Below are 18,458 nucleotides of genomic sequence, written 5' to 3'. Positions count from 1 at the left end.
TTACTCTTAGGAATTTTTTTGGATCTTTCCTTTTCCCATTTCTTAAAGCTGACAAGCTCCTGTGAATGGTCACCTACTAAATTCGGACATTCCCCTTTCCAGACACTGCACCTGCCTGACCTCATCCCTTCCCTCTGTGCTCTTGATAGGGATGCTGAAGGCTGAGACTCTGTGCAGAAATATCAGGCACTGTAGTTATTTCTGTGAAGGTTTCCCATCCTCTCTCCTTACTATCTTACTACCCACCCCCCTCAAAAAAAAATTAAACTCATTTTTCTTTAACAAAACAAATCATTACAATGACTTGCTTTGGCACGGTTCTGTTCTTCGGTAAGTACTGATTCCAGTCCTACAGCAATGAAGGCCAGAACTGTGCATTTACAATATGATTGTGGTTTAATGAAATTTGTTTAAAAAAATAGACTCCATGACATTTGGGGCACATGTATCTATGTATTTAATATATCTCTGATCTTTTAAAAGTCAGTTGTTTGACCTATATTTTGCCTCTGATTACTTTTGTAAATCTCTAGTAATCTCCAAAAACATTTAGAGATTTTCATACTTCAGAGTTTTTTTTTTCCTCCTTTATTAATCCCCTATATCCCTGAATTTTGCTGCAAGTAAAGGTTCTCTGGGGTGATCTGGATTTGGTGAAACATCTCCAGTAATAATAAAAGCAATTCAAGAGCAGATGACTGGCATAGTAGGTTAATGGTGGGGAATCTTTAAAAAAAAATTATCAGAGCTCATGCTTCCCCTGAAGGAAGGGGTTCTTAGTAACCTTGTTTACCTTGCATAAGAATGTGGCCAGAGATTCTGTTTTTTGTTTATTGAGACTTTTTGTACATTTTTTTTTAAACCTATTCAGTGGTGAACTGGGTCTTCCTGATAAGTGTGTGGAACTTTCTAGGAAAACAAACAAACAAACAAACAAAAAGTGGAGGAAAAGTAGAGGACAGGGTATGGAGCAAAGTTGGGAAATGATAAGAGAAGGTAGCATTAGGAGAAATGGTAATACTGAGAATCGGTTTTAGGTTGTCTGAGCATCTCTTGCAAGCAGGTACATATCTGGCGTGTTCAATAGGATTAAATTCATGCAGAAAACAACATTATATTAGAAAAAAGAGTGGATGGTAATCTTTGGATAGTAGGAATTCAAATGCTTGTTTTTTTCCCCTCTTTATTTGTCTGAATTTCTTCGAGTTTCTACAGTGACCATGTATTACTATTCCAAGTAATTTGAAAGAAAGGAAGAAACCTACTTTACCTGGGGTTGTGAGTTGCCTTCCCAGGCACCTGATCTTACCATATTTATCATAAATCCTATGTATCGTATAGAACAATGGTAAAAGGAAAGCTGGCCTTATTAGGCCCATTACAGTTTGACGACGTAAAGACTGTCTTGGAGAGGGTAAGAGCCAGCCTTCTGCCCCGAAGCAGGAAGGCTGGGGTGCTGGTTTGTTGCATGCTCCGAGTGTGTTCATGTGCCTTACCACACCTCTTGCCACCCAAGAATTATGATGGCATTGCATTTGGGATTTTAACGTTGTCTTCTTTCTTTTTTCCTTCCCTTTCCCCCTCCTCCTCTCTCTCCCTCCTTCTACGTCCTCCAGGCCTCTCCCACCTCATGATGAGTGAACAAGGTAGGTGCTCTGTGCCTGTGGTCCTGCAGCTGCCTGAACTGCTTGCCTTTGTGCCTCTGGCTGGTCACTCAGAGCCTCCTCCTTGCTGGCAGGCCGTTAGCTGCCTGTCCCTCCTGCTGTGGACCAGGATGGCAGTAGGGCCACCCTGCTGTGTGTGAGGGGCACCTTTCCTGATGCATCATGATGCCCCACCCCCATTCTCCCCTGGCTTCTCCATTCTCCACTGCCATTTGTCATCCTGGGCACTGGCCCTGCTGGGCTGCCTCCAAGAGGCAAGCATGAAACAAGGCATGACCGTCGATAATGGGGGTGAACGGAGCTAATTTCAGAGCAACCAGGCGGTTAACTTCCTCCTGCTCCTCCTCGGGCCGGCTGGGCCCCAGGTTGGGGGAGAGGAGCTGGTCTTCTCCCTGAGTTTCACTCTGGGTAAAGGCTTGCTTTTGTCTTGCCCTCCATTCCATTGCCCATCTTAATGACATTCTTCCCTGGTCAAAGGAAGCCCTTGAGGGTTTGACTGTTTTCAGTTTGATATAAAAGCAAAAATCACTGAAAGAACATGCTAATGTCCTCATGGCAGAATTCTAACTCATTATACACCCTGAAGAAAACTGCATATAAAGATCTGTAAATTCAGCATCTGTAACCTAAAATATTCAAATATGCAGGGAATGAACTGTGCAGGAAATTCAGCTCAGCTAAGCATGGGGTGGGCTGTGAATGAAGCGTTTTTCTCCTAAATAAAAATTTTCCACATTATCAGCCCAAGTCAGGATTTGAGAACTGATCCTACTTAAAATTGTCTTTTCTTTCATTGTTCGATTGCTACTATTGGGCTTCCTCCGAGTGTTGGGGTGATTGCAAGATTGGTCTACCTGCCTTGCCCTGTCACCAAAAGACTGCACTTTAATTTTTATTGTCTGTTTTTTCCCCCCAAAATACACACACTTCTCTTGGTGAACTAAAGAAAAGAAGGATGGGTACTTCCAAACATCCCTGCTTTTCTTGGTCTTTTGAGGGGGGAAGGGCAGCACTGGTGGCACTTCCCTTCCCCTGGTCCCTTCCATTGGCTCCATCAGAATATTTTTCCATAAAGGGAAGTATGATCAGATCAAGGAACTACCCAGGGTTAGAAGAAGACGGTTTGTGGTGTCCAGGTAGCTGTGGAGGTGGACAGGTAAAGGGCATCCTGAATTACAGCAGATTAAGGAGGAAGCCCATTTTTCTAATATAAGTATATCCTCCAGACCTGAGGTCCATGATGTGATCTCCAGAAATTGCAATGAAGAGATGGATTGGTAGAGAGCAAATATCAAAGAGAGGGGTGAGATGAGTCCCCCAGTTTTAGCCTTGGCTCTGGAAGAGGCTGGGATGCAGCCTGTCTTTCGTTGTTGTGGGAGTGAGGAATGCAGGTTCAAATGGCAAGTAGCTATGAAGTGGGTGTGAGGGCATGTTCTTCCTGTCCACCTAGTGTCTGGATATTGGTAAGTATTACACACTTCTCTAAGAGGAGAAAGGAACTGAGTTCTACAAATTGCTGAAATTGGATGGCCCAACTTTGGTGACTAGTAATACCCCAAAGAGCAGGCCCTCAGAGTCCTGATGACAGTGGCTCCTTTTGTGTTCTCTAGTCTTATGCTCCTGGTTGCCCTTCAGTTCTCCCAGCTTGTACAGTGGCTTGGAGTATCAAGTGCATCAGATGGCTGAGGTCATAGAGCAAAGTATGGCAGATGGGATGGGCCAATGGGGACTTCCTTGATCTTGATTTAGCTCTTTCCAGACACACTGATGCAGCACAGGAAGGCTAAATCCCAATATTGGCATGAAAAGTTTTTAGAGAGCCATTTTTTATACCTTATCTTGTACTCCAATGCATATTAGTAGAGCATTCAAAAGTAACCATGCTCCAGGGGAAGAAATGAATTACCTTCTAGAAAAAGAGAAAGAAATGATTTCAAACACGAATGTGACAAATGCCTCTTTAGAGATGTTTTCAAGAAAGGATGCAGAATTCTTCTGGGTGACTGGTGTCCCTAAGATGTTAAGTTGCCACTTGCAGCATAATCTTTTTTTTAATAGGATCCTTTGACTGCACTCTTCTTCCTCTCCTTTCCATTCCCCAACTCCTTGTCCATTCTCACCCTCTGATAATGACCCTAATGCTAACCCTCTTCTTTCTACTGATACTCCTTACCTTCTCTGTATTCCTTCCCATGAAAGTGACTTCTGTCTGGCTCCCACTCGATCTCCAGAATTTGTTTTTGATGTCTTTGAATATGTGTGTGAATATTTACGTTTGCTATATGTGCATCACCTGTACATGTATGTTATACTCTTGGTTCTCATGACCATATTAATGCTGGCAAAATATAAGAGAACCTTGCTTCTCTGAGATGTTCCCTAATCATCATTAAATCCATTAAGTGTGTGCAATTTCACATACATGTAGCTGTGCAGTGCTCTTGCATGCAGACTGTCATGTTCCTGAGGATGGGACTAAGAAGAAATGAATGGGATGAAGCTTACGTACAATGGAAGCAGCCTTGCTGTCAATGTTTACTGCTTGTTTGAGCTTCCCATTGTGCGTTAGTTTTGTGCTGCCTTCTGGGGATGTTGCCATGCTACTGCCTTTGCTGTCTGTGGTAGATCTGTTATGTGTGTTCTGTCTCTGTGTGGGTCTGCCATGTGCTGATGTGACTTTCCTTTCTTTTACTCTCTCTCGCCGTCTATGGTGGACACCCTGCTTCTTCTCTTAACTGGACCTTCTACTTCATTTCTGTAGGTAGAAGTAAAGGTAGAGGTCACTTTATTTTTTATCATTACAACGATCAATCTGTCTTCTGAATTATTGGTGTATACAAGGGGAATTGTCGATTCTGATGAATACAGTCCAGATTAGAATCTAGTGCTTTTAACAACAACATTAAAAAAAAAAAAAGCCAATGCTGCCATTTAACTTTGCTGCACTTGGTATTCAGTGCTTGGAGGTGATTGAGTTAGCTTGCTTCCCTCTAAATCCAGGATGAACCTTATGTATGATGTCAAATTGGTTCTAGCAGGAATGGGGTGGTGCGGTTCTGGAAATGTTCATGCAGTATGGAGGGCATTCTAAGATCCCCTCTAAGGAGCAAAGCATATTGAGAGATCAGGGGAGGTGTGAATTGGTGAGCTATTGTTGCCATTATTTAGGAATAACCAAATTGGGGGGTAACATTGGTGAAGGAAGAATGATCCATGAGAAAGAATAGAGGATTGGCAACTTGCCTGAATTTTTATTTAGGGTGGAATTTGGGGATTACTTGTTTATTGCACTATTTTTCCTCTGCTGTTGTATTCCCTGTATTATGTGAGAGTTAGAATTTTTTTGATGGCAGCCGATAGGCTAAGAAGGATGGGACTAGGGTGTGTGGAAGAATCTAGGAATATGAATGCATTACATTGTAAGGAGGAAGGAGAATTTTAGTATACAAAGTCAGCCTTTGCCAGGTGGGCAGGGAAAAGGAGCAGCACTGAGCGGGTGGGCTTGCTGTGGAGCTCTGACATGCTGTTCAGCGCGTCATACCTTTGGGTAGCACAGCTCACTCATCCATTCCTAACTAGAGCTGTCAGAGATTTGAGCCCAGAGAACCTGGCTTGCCAGCTCAAATTGGATTAGCTGTTCGGGAGTGAAGGGAGAGGTTAATTGATAAATTATAAATATGTATCTGCATCCAGCCATCCCTCTTCCTTCCTAACTCTCCAGCCCCTATCTTGGTGAAGCTGTGTGCAGCTGCTTCCTTCAAAAATTGGCAAATAGCAAGATAGGAGATATGAAGTCTGGCATGAGAATGTGGCGGAGAGAAGGGGCTGACATTCTTGAAAATTTGAGGGCTCGATGTGTACACTGGCCATCTCTCATTTGAGTTTTGTGCTTTTCCAGATTTGATTAAAAAAAAAAAAAGGTTCTGTATGGCTGCCTTGGAAGCAGTTCAGTCTTTTCTACGTAGGGGCTGGCTGATTGCCTGTTCCTTTTGCCAAGCCCAAGTGGGTTCATTCCCAGAAATCATCTCGAGGCACCCTTACCCCATTGCTGGGTGGATGGGAAAGGGGAAGAGGGAGAGTAATATAGATTAGAGGGGTATGTCTGGCTGGACCTCCCCCTCTCTACTGGTATGGCTCACTCTAAGGCTGCCAATGATATAATGGAACAAGCCACCAATCTTCCCAGGGCTCAGCCTCTCTGAAACACATAGCATTGGTCACTTGTACCATCTGCAGTTGGCTTCTGCAGTACATTAGAGTCTCTTTACCCCCAGCCCCCTATAGTAAGTGTTTTTAGGTTTTCCGTGGATCTTACTTGTTGTCTCTGGGTCTTTGCTGTTACCATGCCTAGTAGTTGCTATCACATGGAGTGCTCCTGTGCACCAGTTACTGTGTTATGGGTTTTATGTTCCTTATCACACTTAATATTCTTAGCTCTTCTAGGAGGTGAGTGGTGGCATTATTCTTTTTTTATGAACAAGGATAACAAGGCCCAAGAGTTAAGTCACTTAAGTCAGGTGGCTACTAAGAGAGAATCCAACCTGGAATCTGAGCCCCTAACCACATCTCTACACTGCATCTCTTGGATCCAAGGGTAATGTCCATGTACCTGCTTCCTAACTACCTCCTGGGCACCAATCCATCTTAAGTTCCAGTCTGCCACCTTGCATTTTCTATAACACATGTTCATATAAGTGTCACCTAGTGCTGTCACCTCTATGTCCAAAGTCAACCTTTGTATCATTTGTCCACAAGTCAGCTTCCTTGTGTGATGTCCCTATTCTTGTTATTGGAGCCCCATTCTCTGTATCACCCCGGCTTGAAACCTGGGAATTACTTTCTGTGTTCCTTCCTGATGCTTCCTAGTCCTAGGCAATCAGTTGAAAGCTTGTTGAAATTCTCCTCTGGCTTGTCTTTTACATCTCTACTGTTGACACCTTAGTTGAGTTCTTGGTCATCCCCTGATGGGTTGTTGCCCTATCCTGCTAGACTCCCTGCTGCTCTTTGCTTCCAATTCGTCCTGTACCTGGGAACTGTGTGAACTCTGATGTCCACCCAACAGGGTGCAGGTTTAGCCATCTCCTTACTGGACTTTCCTTATGTTCTGGCTTTTCTTGTTCATTTTCTCCTCTAGGTCAGCCTCTCCTCCCCTTTATTTCCGTCCACTGGAATCATACATAAAATTCATTTATTGCTTGATGCTGTATTATATGTTACATGCAGAATTGAGCCCTCCCACCATGTAGCTAATATCTTATATTAAAGTGATTTGGGAATTGAACTATCCCTCTCTCCTGGGATGCAGGTATGTTGAAGACAAACATATTTATTTGTTAATGTCCAGATGTGTCTATCCTAGTGTGTTACATGTGGAAGGGACTAAAAATCTCTAATCGTTCTTATCCCGCTGTCAGTCTATCTTCCTAAAAGTGAAATAAAAACAAAATTAAAATTAAATCGGATCATGTAGCTCATCTGCTCAAAAGTTTCTGGTGGTTTCTCTTTGTGTAATTGTTAAGGTGCCTTCTCTGCGTTATGTTTCCAATGCCATTACCTACTCCCTACTATCATTCTTGCCAGTGAACCAGTCTCCTGAAGCCCTCAACTCCCCCCTGCATGGAGCTCCACTGTTGTCTGTTTTGGGATTTTGCTCAAAGTCTACTCTTGTTTAAATATTCTTGAACTTTCTTCTCCCTCGTCATCTTTGGAGGTCCAAGTCTCCTGGCTCTTCTAGACTTTGGACTTTTGTTTTCAGAGACCTTCAGTAAATTTGCCTTATACCAGGTGTGTTCATGTGTTTCAGTCATAATTTCTCCCACCCCAAAGAATGGAGGCTATGTCTTATCCATCGATGTAACCTGTACTGCATGGGCTCAGTATTTGGTCCAAAGTTATACTTGATAAATGCTCAAAGAATTGAATAATGTTTAGCTAAACTAAATAATTGGTTTTAGATATACAGGAGGTGGATAGGTGGACAGGATTTGATATTTTGGGCAGTAATGATGTTAGTGGGGTTCCTCTACTCATTCACCTTTCTCTATTCTGACTGTCCTCAATATCTCCACTGACTGATCCAAGAGTTCCAAGGTCATGGAGGGAGATAGTTGTCCAGTTCCTTGCTCACAAAGGCCATCTTCTGGTCTTGTGGATACAAGTGTCAGAGGTAAATAGTTATAGATTACACCAGAATGAAAGGTGAAAGGTCTTGGATTTCTTCTTAGGAGCCTGTCAAAGAAAAGAATAAATACACCTCAGATTTTGCTATTTAAAAGCTGAGTGATGAAACAGAACAGAGAAGAAAGGGTTGTGAAGTTTACAAAACGGAGCAGGATGTTTAACCTGCCTTTCAGGATGCCATTGGGCAGCATGGGGCCAAAATATAGTGTGACTTGACACAGAAACGGCTGCACAGAGGACTTCTTTAGCAGCATTGGTCAGCTCTTGGACTCGATTTTGACAGCTCTGTTTAAGGTCGAGAGTGTGTTTTGTCCTCTTTCCTCATTTTCTTGTCCATTTGGGGATTGTACGTTTCTGGGTTAGGTGAGCAAACACTTTTTTTTTTTTTTAACTAAACTTGGAGCAGGAGTTGCAGACCTAAATATCCACAGGGACCCAATAGGTTCACAAAGGAATATATCTAGGGGCAAAAGAAATCATAGGGTGAGGGAAACAATAAGTGCTGGTAGGGACTGTGGCAAACCAGAACACAAAAATCCTGTTGAAGCCTGCAGCCTCTACTCTGTTCCAGCTATCTCTGCTATGCAAGAATGCAGTCCCAGTGTCACCAAAGCCTCAAGCAAGACAAGCCAAAAATGTGTTTCATATGAAGGTTTGCTCTTGGCACTGTTCGCTTTTTGTATGTGGGAGCATACACACAGGTGTGTGTGGTGCATACCAAGTGAATTGGCCTAGGAGCCACAAGTTTTTGACCTTTGGCTTGAGTAGAAGGTGGAGTGAACTGTTTCTCCTAGATTTCTTACTGGCTGTCAATCAAGGCAGGAAGTCACTGGCAGTGTGCTTAATGTTCTCCTGGCCCACAGCATCAGTCAGGGTACAGGAATCCTTCCTCCCCCTGGTGACACTGCCAGAGAGCTTGATTCATGTGTCAGGTGAAGCTGGTTTTGGTGAGTAGCGTGCACATGTAGCATAAGGGATGGGCCATGCTGAGAATGACTGGAAAAGAGATAACTGACATCTTCAAGGGCTGCCAACAACTGGCCATAGGAAGGGTGGCTAGGGGGCACCTAATTCTTTTTCCTTTACAGATAACTTTGATTACTGAACTAGATAGTTGATCCTACAATGTAAACTAGTCCATTAGGATCTAAAGGCCCCTTTGGATTTATGTGTGTGTTTCCTATGTGGATTTGATCACTGGCCTTCTAATACTGAACCTATCAACATTGGCCAAACTGGGAATCGATAATCAAGCTACATGAACTGGAACATGATTTCACGTAGATTGTATTTTGCTGGTAATAACGTCAAGGAAGCTGATTTGAGGAGTTGAGTCCCTCTTGTCACTTCTAGGACTTGAGAGCCCTGCAACTAACTTACTGCCTGATAGCCAACTATTTATGCAAATTAGTAAATGCATTGCCAGCTACTAATTATGAAAATAAACTCATCTGTGCTCTATAAATATCTAATTATAATAAAATAGGAGCAATATTACATTTCCATCTCGTCTCATCTGTTTCTCACCCACCACTGATTTGTCCTCTTGACAAGGAATAAAATCACTTTGTTTTTTGAAGAAGCCTGTTTTCATGTTTTCCCCCACTTCTTTTAATGTTTTGAAAGTCTTTGGGGAAAATAGATTTATTTTAAACATAAAAAAGTAAATTGCCTAATTTGAGCAACTCTCTGATTTTGGCAGTGATGTCTTTAAAATGGTGCTTAAAACTATGAAAAGTTGTTTTTCTTCTTTTCAAGTAGAAAATTTCATTGGACACTGAAGACATTTTTTGTACAGTTGTTCTTTGGAACATTTAAAAACTATAAATGTGAACAGTAGATTTATTTATTAAAAATCTATAAGGTATCAATGGAATGTTTTCATTAAATTTCAGTTGACAGTTGCATAAAAGAATTTCACAGATTTCTCAGCAACATGTCTGTTTCTTCCGCTTCAATTAACAATTTGGATCTATTGATTACTGACTGATTTTATGTCTGTGTATATGTATCATAAAGCACTTTTTCCTCCAAGGTATGAAGAGTAATCTACTTTATATAGATCTTTGCTTATTGAATCAAGTTGTTTAATCCTAAGGGATACATAATTTTTAACTGTCAGTTTATGTGCACACACATGCAAATTTGACTTTGATAGAACCTGTAGGTAAAGGATGTTGTGAATCAAATTATATTATCTTTATGATGCATTTCATTTATAAAGATCTAAAAGAGTTGCCTGGTGAAAAATATTTCATAAGAGAACAAGCATAGGACATTTCCTTCTGTGCTTAGGCTTGTATGTGCTGTGGTCTGATTCTCAGGTATGCAGGGTGGTGTCTGTGTATCTGGATATAGGTGCAGTTTCTCCAAATATATATTAATAGGTTTGTGCTGGCATATTATGTTTGCATATGTAGCTTCCATTTGTAGGTATAATGAAAATAATAGATTCCAGGGTGCTATAGATCTGAATTTAGCAGTCTTTGCTTTAGCTTTAGAAAAGCAATGTTTATTTAGCATTTTGCAAATATTGATGGAGACCCAACAAGCTACTAGGTACTGAATACCCAGGGCCCCTCTGACATTTTGCAGGGACAGTCAATGGAAATTTGAAAACTACTTTCACACAACCACCTCTTCTAAAACAAAAAGGCTTGAATACATTCTGTTTTCAATTTATTACGGTTTTCAATGTATTTTTAATTTTTATTTTAAAGGGAAACTGTTAGGTGTTAAACTGTTAGGCAGTTAAATCACCCACCCTTTAGAATCAGAAAAGAGAATATGCCTTGTATGAACAGGTAGGGATTTTTCATTTGTTCATTATCTTTCCTGGGGGAGCAGTATATGTGATGTAAAGTACATTTAAAAGGGCATGTTCTTAAGCATACAGCTCAGAGGTCTTAAACCTATTTATACCCATGTAAATATTGTCCAGGCTGAGATGGGGAATGTGTGCACCACTCCATGAGTTTCTGTTGTGCCACTTTCTGCCCTTCAGTTTTATTGTGTATGTTTATTCTCTCTCTGCAAAACTGTGTGCATGACTGTAACAGTCAATAGGCAGGCACTAGCTTGCTTTCATTTTCATTACGAAGGATTAACCTTGTGAGAAACTGAGGCATTGTGGTCTTCCCTGTGTGTAAACAGAGGCACAAATGTTGTCCTCTTGAGAGGGAGTTCTGCTGTTTTTATGAAGCTCAGGTTTCCTTCTTCACAAAGAGACTATCTCATTGATATCATTGGGTTTTTCTCTCTTTTTTTTCCCCCTAAGGCACTTAGTATTGAGTAGAACAGCAGAGGTGGAAAGACCAGATGCTTTGTAAAAAATCAGACTAATAACACTTTCTGATGGACGTCTGATTTGAAAAGTGCCGCATCTTTCATTAAAATTTACATGTAAAGTAAGGGCAGGCGCGGTGACATGAAAGCTAATGTAACTTGCACATCTTGACATAATAACAATCACAAGAAACTGGAGATCCCAGATGGCAGCTTGGCCTTTGCCATCCTTTTAATAAGCTACTAACTGCTAATTATTTCAGTCTTTTGGGCAAGTTAATTTACTGTTGACTCTTAAAGAGATACTGCTCTTTCCCCCGCCCCCCCCCCCAACCTACACAAACAGAGCCCTTCCACCTGGAGCTTTGAAAAGTGCTTCTGTGCAGGTTGGAAGCCTTCCAGCCGATTATAACAATAATGGCAAGTACTGAAGTGAAAATGTTGCTTAATAAAAATATTTCCTTGTGTTTTTTTTGAATATAGATATCTATTTTTTTTTTAAAAAAATCATTTGACTAAGGATCCGTTGTGTGTACAAGTGTGTGTGTAAGAGTAATAGATTGAGCGACCAATACAGACAGAAAATCTGAAATTTGGAGCCTATTTAAGAGTGAAAGAACAGCTGCCTTTTAAATGGTTGCTAATTCTGACAATTAATGCTGTTTTGTGAGTGTGTGATTTTCTGTGATAGCAGTTAGAGGGGATGATGGTGTGTAATAGCTCATTTCCTAAGCTTTATGGTAATGAAGCAGAAGCAAAGACCACAGAACTGAAAGAGAACCCAGTCCCCCATAATCTGGAGTCCTTTTAAATGCAAAGCTTGCAAAGCATGCTTTTTTCCTGTACTTTGACTTCCTTGGGATGATTTGATGTTTTAGCACAGGCACGGATTATTAAATGAATGATGTGCAAGTGGGTTTGGATGCATCAGGAGTGAATGTTTGGAAAAGAACCTTGTTTGCAACGAGCTGTCTGACAATCAAAATATTTACTTAAAGATAAGCTAATGACTATGCCTTGCAAATGCCTGCAGATCCATTATTGAAATGAGAGTCAGTACTTTAGCTTGATACTATTCAAAAATAAATCTCAACCCTCAAATACTATTGCATGTGTGTGTGTGTGTGTGTGTGTGTGTGTGTATGTATGTTACGCTTCTCCCCAAACACAATAAAATTTGTAGCAAACAATAAACAAATGAAGAACATTTTCAACCCATTTTCTTGAAATATTTAGACTGAACTTGTTATTCCAATCAGTTTGTGCCTTATTGTTAAAAATTGCTAAAATGGCTTAAAATACACATCGAGAACCACAGTCTCTTATTATTGTATATGTCTGCAAATGTGAACATGATAATATGAGTCTTGTAGTTGAATGTCATACCTATAATAAGTCATGTGTTATATAATTGGTGGGGGGGGGCTGTGGAAGTCAATCCAATACTAGCCATTTGTTTATTAAGCCTTAACTTATTGAACCTAATTATTTCATTATTAACTGAATTAGTGTTAAATATTATATTTCTTTAAAACTACTGCATCATCTGATTTAAAAACAGCACCATGAAAAAATATGGGTACATATGAATTTGGGGAATTGATGTCATCTCTCAGGACCTGTCATTATATAGTACATTCAGTCAGATTGCCATCTTCTGAAAGAATTTTGAGAAATGCAAACGTTTCAAGAACAAAATACATACTGGGAAAATTAAGTTCTGAAGACATAGGTTTAAACACATTTAAGCAGGTTTCTGACTGCGGAGCTTCTCAGGGCCTTTGTTATGATAATGCAAGCTATGAATCTCCAGGAAGGAAAATGTACCTTTCAAAGCTACCCAAATTTATTTGACATGAAATCATTTTCAGTAATTTTTATTTTGGACAAGAATAGGTAGGATTAAAACTAGTGTTCAGTTGAAAAACTTTGGATGAGATAATTCTAAAGTTCCTTCCAAGTCTAATATTAAGCCTTAATGCTACTAGAATTTGAAGGAAACTTTTAGATAGACTTCACTCAAGAATGCTTTCAACTATATTTGCTGTTTTGATTGGGAATAGTTTTTTCTTTCTTTCTTTTCTTTTTTTTTTTTTTTTTGGGATGAGTTTGTTTCACTGGGGGAAATGACTGCGTCCTGATAAAATGCGTAACACAGATGTTAAAACAACTGCAGTTTTAGACACTAGTCTTGTTAAACACTTCCAGTTGTATTACCTAAGTACTTAAATGGATATCCATAGAGTGTGTGTAAACAATGCTTGTGATAATGGCCTGCTTAACTCTAGGAAGGGCTGATGTCAGCATGAGAGGAGAGAATGACTAGGAACTTTGTATAGTGTTACTTGCTTTGAAATTTGGAGCAGGTTGATAGTCATCATGGTTATTTCTCCACTGTTTCTCTAAGGTCATTTATCCTATAGCTCTGAGAATTTGGCTATGGATGGCTTTTTATTTTCCAGACAGTGAACATGTAGGTGAAAAAAACTGCTTTCTGCTAAGAATTACTCATCTTTGTTTAGAAATCACTTGTGGGCTCTGTTGGTTCACAGTTGAGGACTTCGTCCTATTTTGGGGCTGTCTTCACTGTGAAGTGGCTGCCATTGTTTCACCTGTATTAGATCATTTGCCTGGGGCTGCTTATCTGGCCATGGAGGTGTAGTATTCTGATACACGTATGCAGTCCATCCCCTGTGTCCCCACGTGACCAGTAACAGGGTTTTGCAAATGCTTTTGCCAAGGTTGTGATGGGTAAGGGTGAGTTTCTGAGATATAAACTAATCTGTGTGGCAACTGAACCTGGAACACCAGATAATGAGGTGTGAATAAGTCTATGGAGTAAAAAGAGCACTTAGATGTGGTGAACTAGTCCAGGATGCTTGGAAAGAATATATGGAGGAGTAGAGCACCAATGTTAGTGTTTGACATTTACAAGCTATGTAACCTTGTTAAGCTGCATTATTCTAATGAAACAATGAGAACAATAATATTACCCACTTCACAGAACTGCCTGGAGGGTCTGTTAAACCAAATATATAAAAGGCTTATTTTTGAGCTTGGTTGTAACATAAATAAGCATTAGTTTAGTAGTCAAACATTAACAAACATTAATTATCATTATAAATTTATCTTGTCAATTTCCACATCACTAATTAGGTCTGGAAACTTGAAGCATATTATTCAGTCTTTTTTAACTGACCATGTCTTTAGTTATGAAAGGCCTACCTGGTGGATTTGTTGTGGGTTACAGTTGATACAATAGAGATTAAGGTGTCACACATATTAAAATAGCACTGTGCAGTGTTAAAGAATTAGTCTATGAGAATATTAGCTCCACAAAATCAGAGGCAGGATCTGGTTTTATTCTTTATGGTATGTCCATTTTGTCTGACAGTACGTGCTTTACCATAGACAGTACCCAGTAAATAATTGAATTGGGCAGTGGGAATCACTGAACTAGTAATGTCAGCATAGAATTCAGGACCATGGACAGCCCCACTCTTACCATGGCCCCCTATTCTGCTTTCAATTTCAGCACCATGGTCAGCCCCATTCTTACAGTGACACCCCGCCATTATGCTTTCAATAGGAGATTTGTGGACATCTCCATGGCAAGAGATTACCATTGGGGCCTCTTCCTTTAGAGCTCTCCCCACAAAACAAAACAACAAAACAACACCACCATCACCACAACCACCACAACAAAAAATCCCAAAACAAAACAAAACCAACCCCCTGATAAAACCTGTTTCTTCTTGGGTCTTTGATAGATGTGTTTGCTCTTTTTGTGCACAGAAAGAGCTGTGTGATTCCCTTATATGCTTGATGGAGCTCTATGAGCCATGGAGAAGACAAAAACATTTGACTAACAGTTACTTTAAAAAAATGCTGATTTGCTTCCTCAGATCTTAGAAGCATATAATTTCAGAGCTCAATGGGAACTTAGAATTCCTTTAGTCCATCCCACTGTGATTTTGTGGATGATAAAACATATGCTGAGAGGGCATGAGTGACACGTTTGTCACACTGATAATTTGTAATACTGTTGGTATTTGGACCAGACTTCTGACTCCTACCCAATATGTTTTCTTTCCTCTCCCACCAAATGGCCACTGAGTCCTGATCATCTTCACTGTTGAGTGGCATTTGTTAAAGATCACACATAGACTGCTGAGACCATAATTAATAGTGCCTCCTAAGAAAAATTCTGGAAAAATCAGTACATGGACTTTCTCAGTGAGGTTGTCTCTTAAATTTCTTGACTGCCTGAGAACTAGTCCAACTCCACCTTTCAGATTTGTCAGTAAGCTACTCTGAGTTTCTAGGATTTCATGATGCTTTGTATTTATTTATTTATTAAATTATTGATTCTAATTTGTTATATATGATAGCAGAATGCAATTCATTTCATATTACACACTAGAGCACGATTTTTCAAATCACGGGTTGTACACAAAGTATTTTCACGCCATTTGTGTCTTCATATATGTACTTAGGGTTATGATGTCTAACTCATTCCACTGTCTTTCCTACCCCCATGCCCCGTCCCTTTCTCTCCCTCCCCTTTGTCCTATCTAAATTTCTTCTATTCTTCCCATGCTCCCCTCCCATTGCCATTATGAGTCAGCAATTTCATATCAAAGAAAACATTTGGCCTTTGGTTTTTTGCAATTGGCTTACTTTACTTAGCATTATATTCTCCAGCTCCACCCACTTGCCTGCAAATGCCATGATTTTATTCTCTTTTAATGCTAAGTAATATTCCATTGTATATATATATACCAAAGTTTCCCTACCCAGTCATCTACTGAAGGGTATCTGGGTTGGTTCCGCAATTTAGCTATTATGAATTGTGCTGCTATAAACATCGATATGACTATGTCCCTGTAGTATGCTATTTTTAAGTCCTTTGGGTAAAAACTAAGGAGTGGGATAGCTGGGTCAAATGGTGGTTCCATTCCAAGTTTTCCAAGGAATCTCCATACTGCTTTCCAGATTGGCTGAAACAATTTGCAGTCCCGCCAGCAATGTATGAGTGTGCTTTCCCCCCATGTCCTTGCCAACACTGATTGTTTGTGTTCTTGAAAGCTGCCATTCTGACTGGAGTGAGATGAAGTCTTAGAGTAGTTTTGATTTGCATTTATATAATTTCTAGAGATGTTGAACTTTTTTTTTCATATATTTGTTGATTGATTGTATATCCTCTTCTGGGAAGTGTCTGTTCAGTTCCTTGGCCCATTTGTTGATTGGGATATATATGTATTTTTTTGGTGTTAAGGTTTTTGAGTGCTTTATATATTCTAGAGATTAGTGCTCTATCTGATGTGCTTGTGGTAAAGATTTGCTCCCACTCTATAGGTTCTCTATTCACCTCATTGATTGTTTCTTTTGCTGAGAAGAAGCTTTTTAGTTTGAATCCATCCCATTTATTGATCCTTGATTTTAATTCTTTGCTATAGGATTCTTGTTAAGGAAGTTGGGGCCTAATCCAATGTGATGGAGATTTTGGTCTAGTGTTTCTTCTATTAGATGCAGGGTCTCTTGTTTAATTCCTAGGGCCTTGATCCACTTTGAGTTTTGTGCGTAGTGAGATATAGAGATTTAATTTTATTTTGTTACATATGGATTTCCAGTTTTCTCAGCATCATTTGTTGAAGAGGCTATCTTTTCCTCCAATATACGTTTTTGGCACCTTTGTCTAATATGAAATAACTATAATTATGTGGGTTTGTCTCTGTGTCTTCTATTCTGTACCACTGGTCTACAAGTCTGTTTTGGTGCCAATATCATGATGTTTTTTCTTCTATGAGACCAATATCACCCTGATTCAAAAACCAGACAAAGACACATCAAAGAAAGATTACTTCAGACAAATATCTCAAATGAATATAGAAGCAAAATTCTCAATAAAATTCTGGCAAATTGAATAGAGAAACATACCAAAAAGATAGTGCACCATGAACAAGTGGCATTCATCCCAGGGATGCAAGGTTGGTTCAACATATGAAAATCAATAAATGTAATTCATCACATCAGTAGACTCAAAGATAAAAATCATATGATCATCTCAATAGATGAAAAGAAGGCCTTTGACAAAATACAGCACCCTTCATGTTCAAAACACTAGAAAAACTAGGGATACCAGGAACATATCTCAACATCATAAAAGCTATCTATGCTAATCCTCAGGCCAACATCATTCTAAATGGAGAAAAGTTGAAAGCATTCCCTCTAAAAACTGGAAAAAGACAGGGGTGCCCTCTTTCACCACTTCTATTTAACATAGTTCTTGAAACTTTAGTCAAAGCAATTAGATGAAAGAAATTAAAGGGATATGGATAGAAAAAGAAGAACTCAAATTATCACTATTTTCCAATGATATGATTCTATACCCAGAAGACCCAAAAAATTCTTCTAAAAATCTTCTAGAACTAATAAATGAATTCAGCAAAGTAACAGGACATAAAATCAACACCCATAAGTCAAAGGCATTTCTGTACATCAGTGACAAATCCTCAGGAAAGAGAAACTAGGAAAACCACCCCATTTACAATAGACTCAAAAAAAAAAAAAAAACAAAAAAAACTTGGGAATCAACTTAACGAAAGAGGTGAAAGACCTCTATAATGAAAACTAGAGAATGCTAAAGAAAGAAATTTAAAAAGACCTTAGAAGATAGAAAGATTTACCTTGTTCTTGGATAGGCAGAATTAATATTGTCAAGATGACCATACTACTAAAAGCACTATACAGATTCAATGAAATCCCAATCAAAATCCCAATGACATTCCTCATTGAAATAGAAAAACCAATCATGAAATTCATCTGGAAAAACAAGAGACCGAGAATAGCCAAAACAATCCTTAGCAAGAAGAGTGAAGCTGGTAGCATTACTATTCCAGATGCTTTGTATTTCTTATGGATTTGCCCTGTTGATTGTCTTGTCTTGGCTGAAGTAATATGGTGATGCTAATCAACTCTAAAAAAGCTTTTCTACCCATTTGTTTTCTGTTTGCTGTCCTATGTTGACAGCTTGAAACAGAGCGGATGCAGGTTGAGTGCAGTTAAGATGTGCTGTGAGAATATTCACCGGGTACTGATTTTAAAAACCACTGCTGAATAGTTTCTTCCACTTTCTTTCATTAAGTATGGTTGTTATTTTGTTTACGAGGTTTTTGATTAAAAGTAAAACTCATATTTTTCTCAATTGAGAATGCATTTATCTTTAAGCTAATATCATTCTTTGGTTTTCTTTTAAAAAATTATTTTCTCCTTCAGGGTTCTGCCAGGTTACGTTGGGTTACGTTGAGTATCCTTCCATGAGACAAC

The 18,458-nt window shown here is 39.4% G+C and overlaps 1 protein-coding gene across 9 annotated transcripts in view; it reads left to right on the top strand.

Annotated features, from left to right (window-relative positions):
• Nrxn3 (neurexin 3) overlaps positions 1-18,458 on the top strand; it is a 1,468,922-nt gene that overhangs the window by 48,175 nt on the left and 1,402,289 nt on the right. For 7 of the 9 annotated variants that reach the window (XM_076848054.2, XM_076848052.2, XM_076848056.2 and 4 more), the window contains exon 3: positions 1,617-1,646. In XM_076848054.2, coding sequence (XP_076704169.1) covers positions 1,617-1,646 — 30 coding nt within the window. Of the gene's footprint in view, positions 1-1,616; positions 1,647-4,425; positions 4,438-18,458 lie in introns of all 9 variants that reach the window. The other 2 variants (XM_076848059.2, XM_076848057.2) reach the window with 1 other exon arrangement.

The sequence above is a fragment of the Callospermophilus lateralis genome, chromosome 3 (genome assembly GCF_048772815.1).
Source record: "Callospermophilus lateralis isolate mCalLat2 chromosome 3, mCalLat2.hap1, whole genome shotgun sequence".
NCBI lineage: Eukaryota > Metazoa > Chordata > Mammalia > Rodentia > Sciuridae > Callospermophilus > Callospermophilus lateralis.
This window is presented reverse-complemented; position numbering and strand designations above follow the sequence as displayed.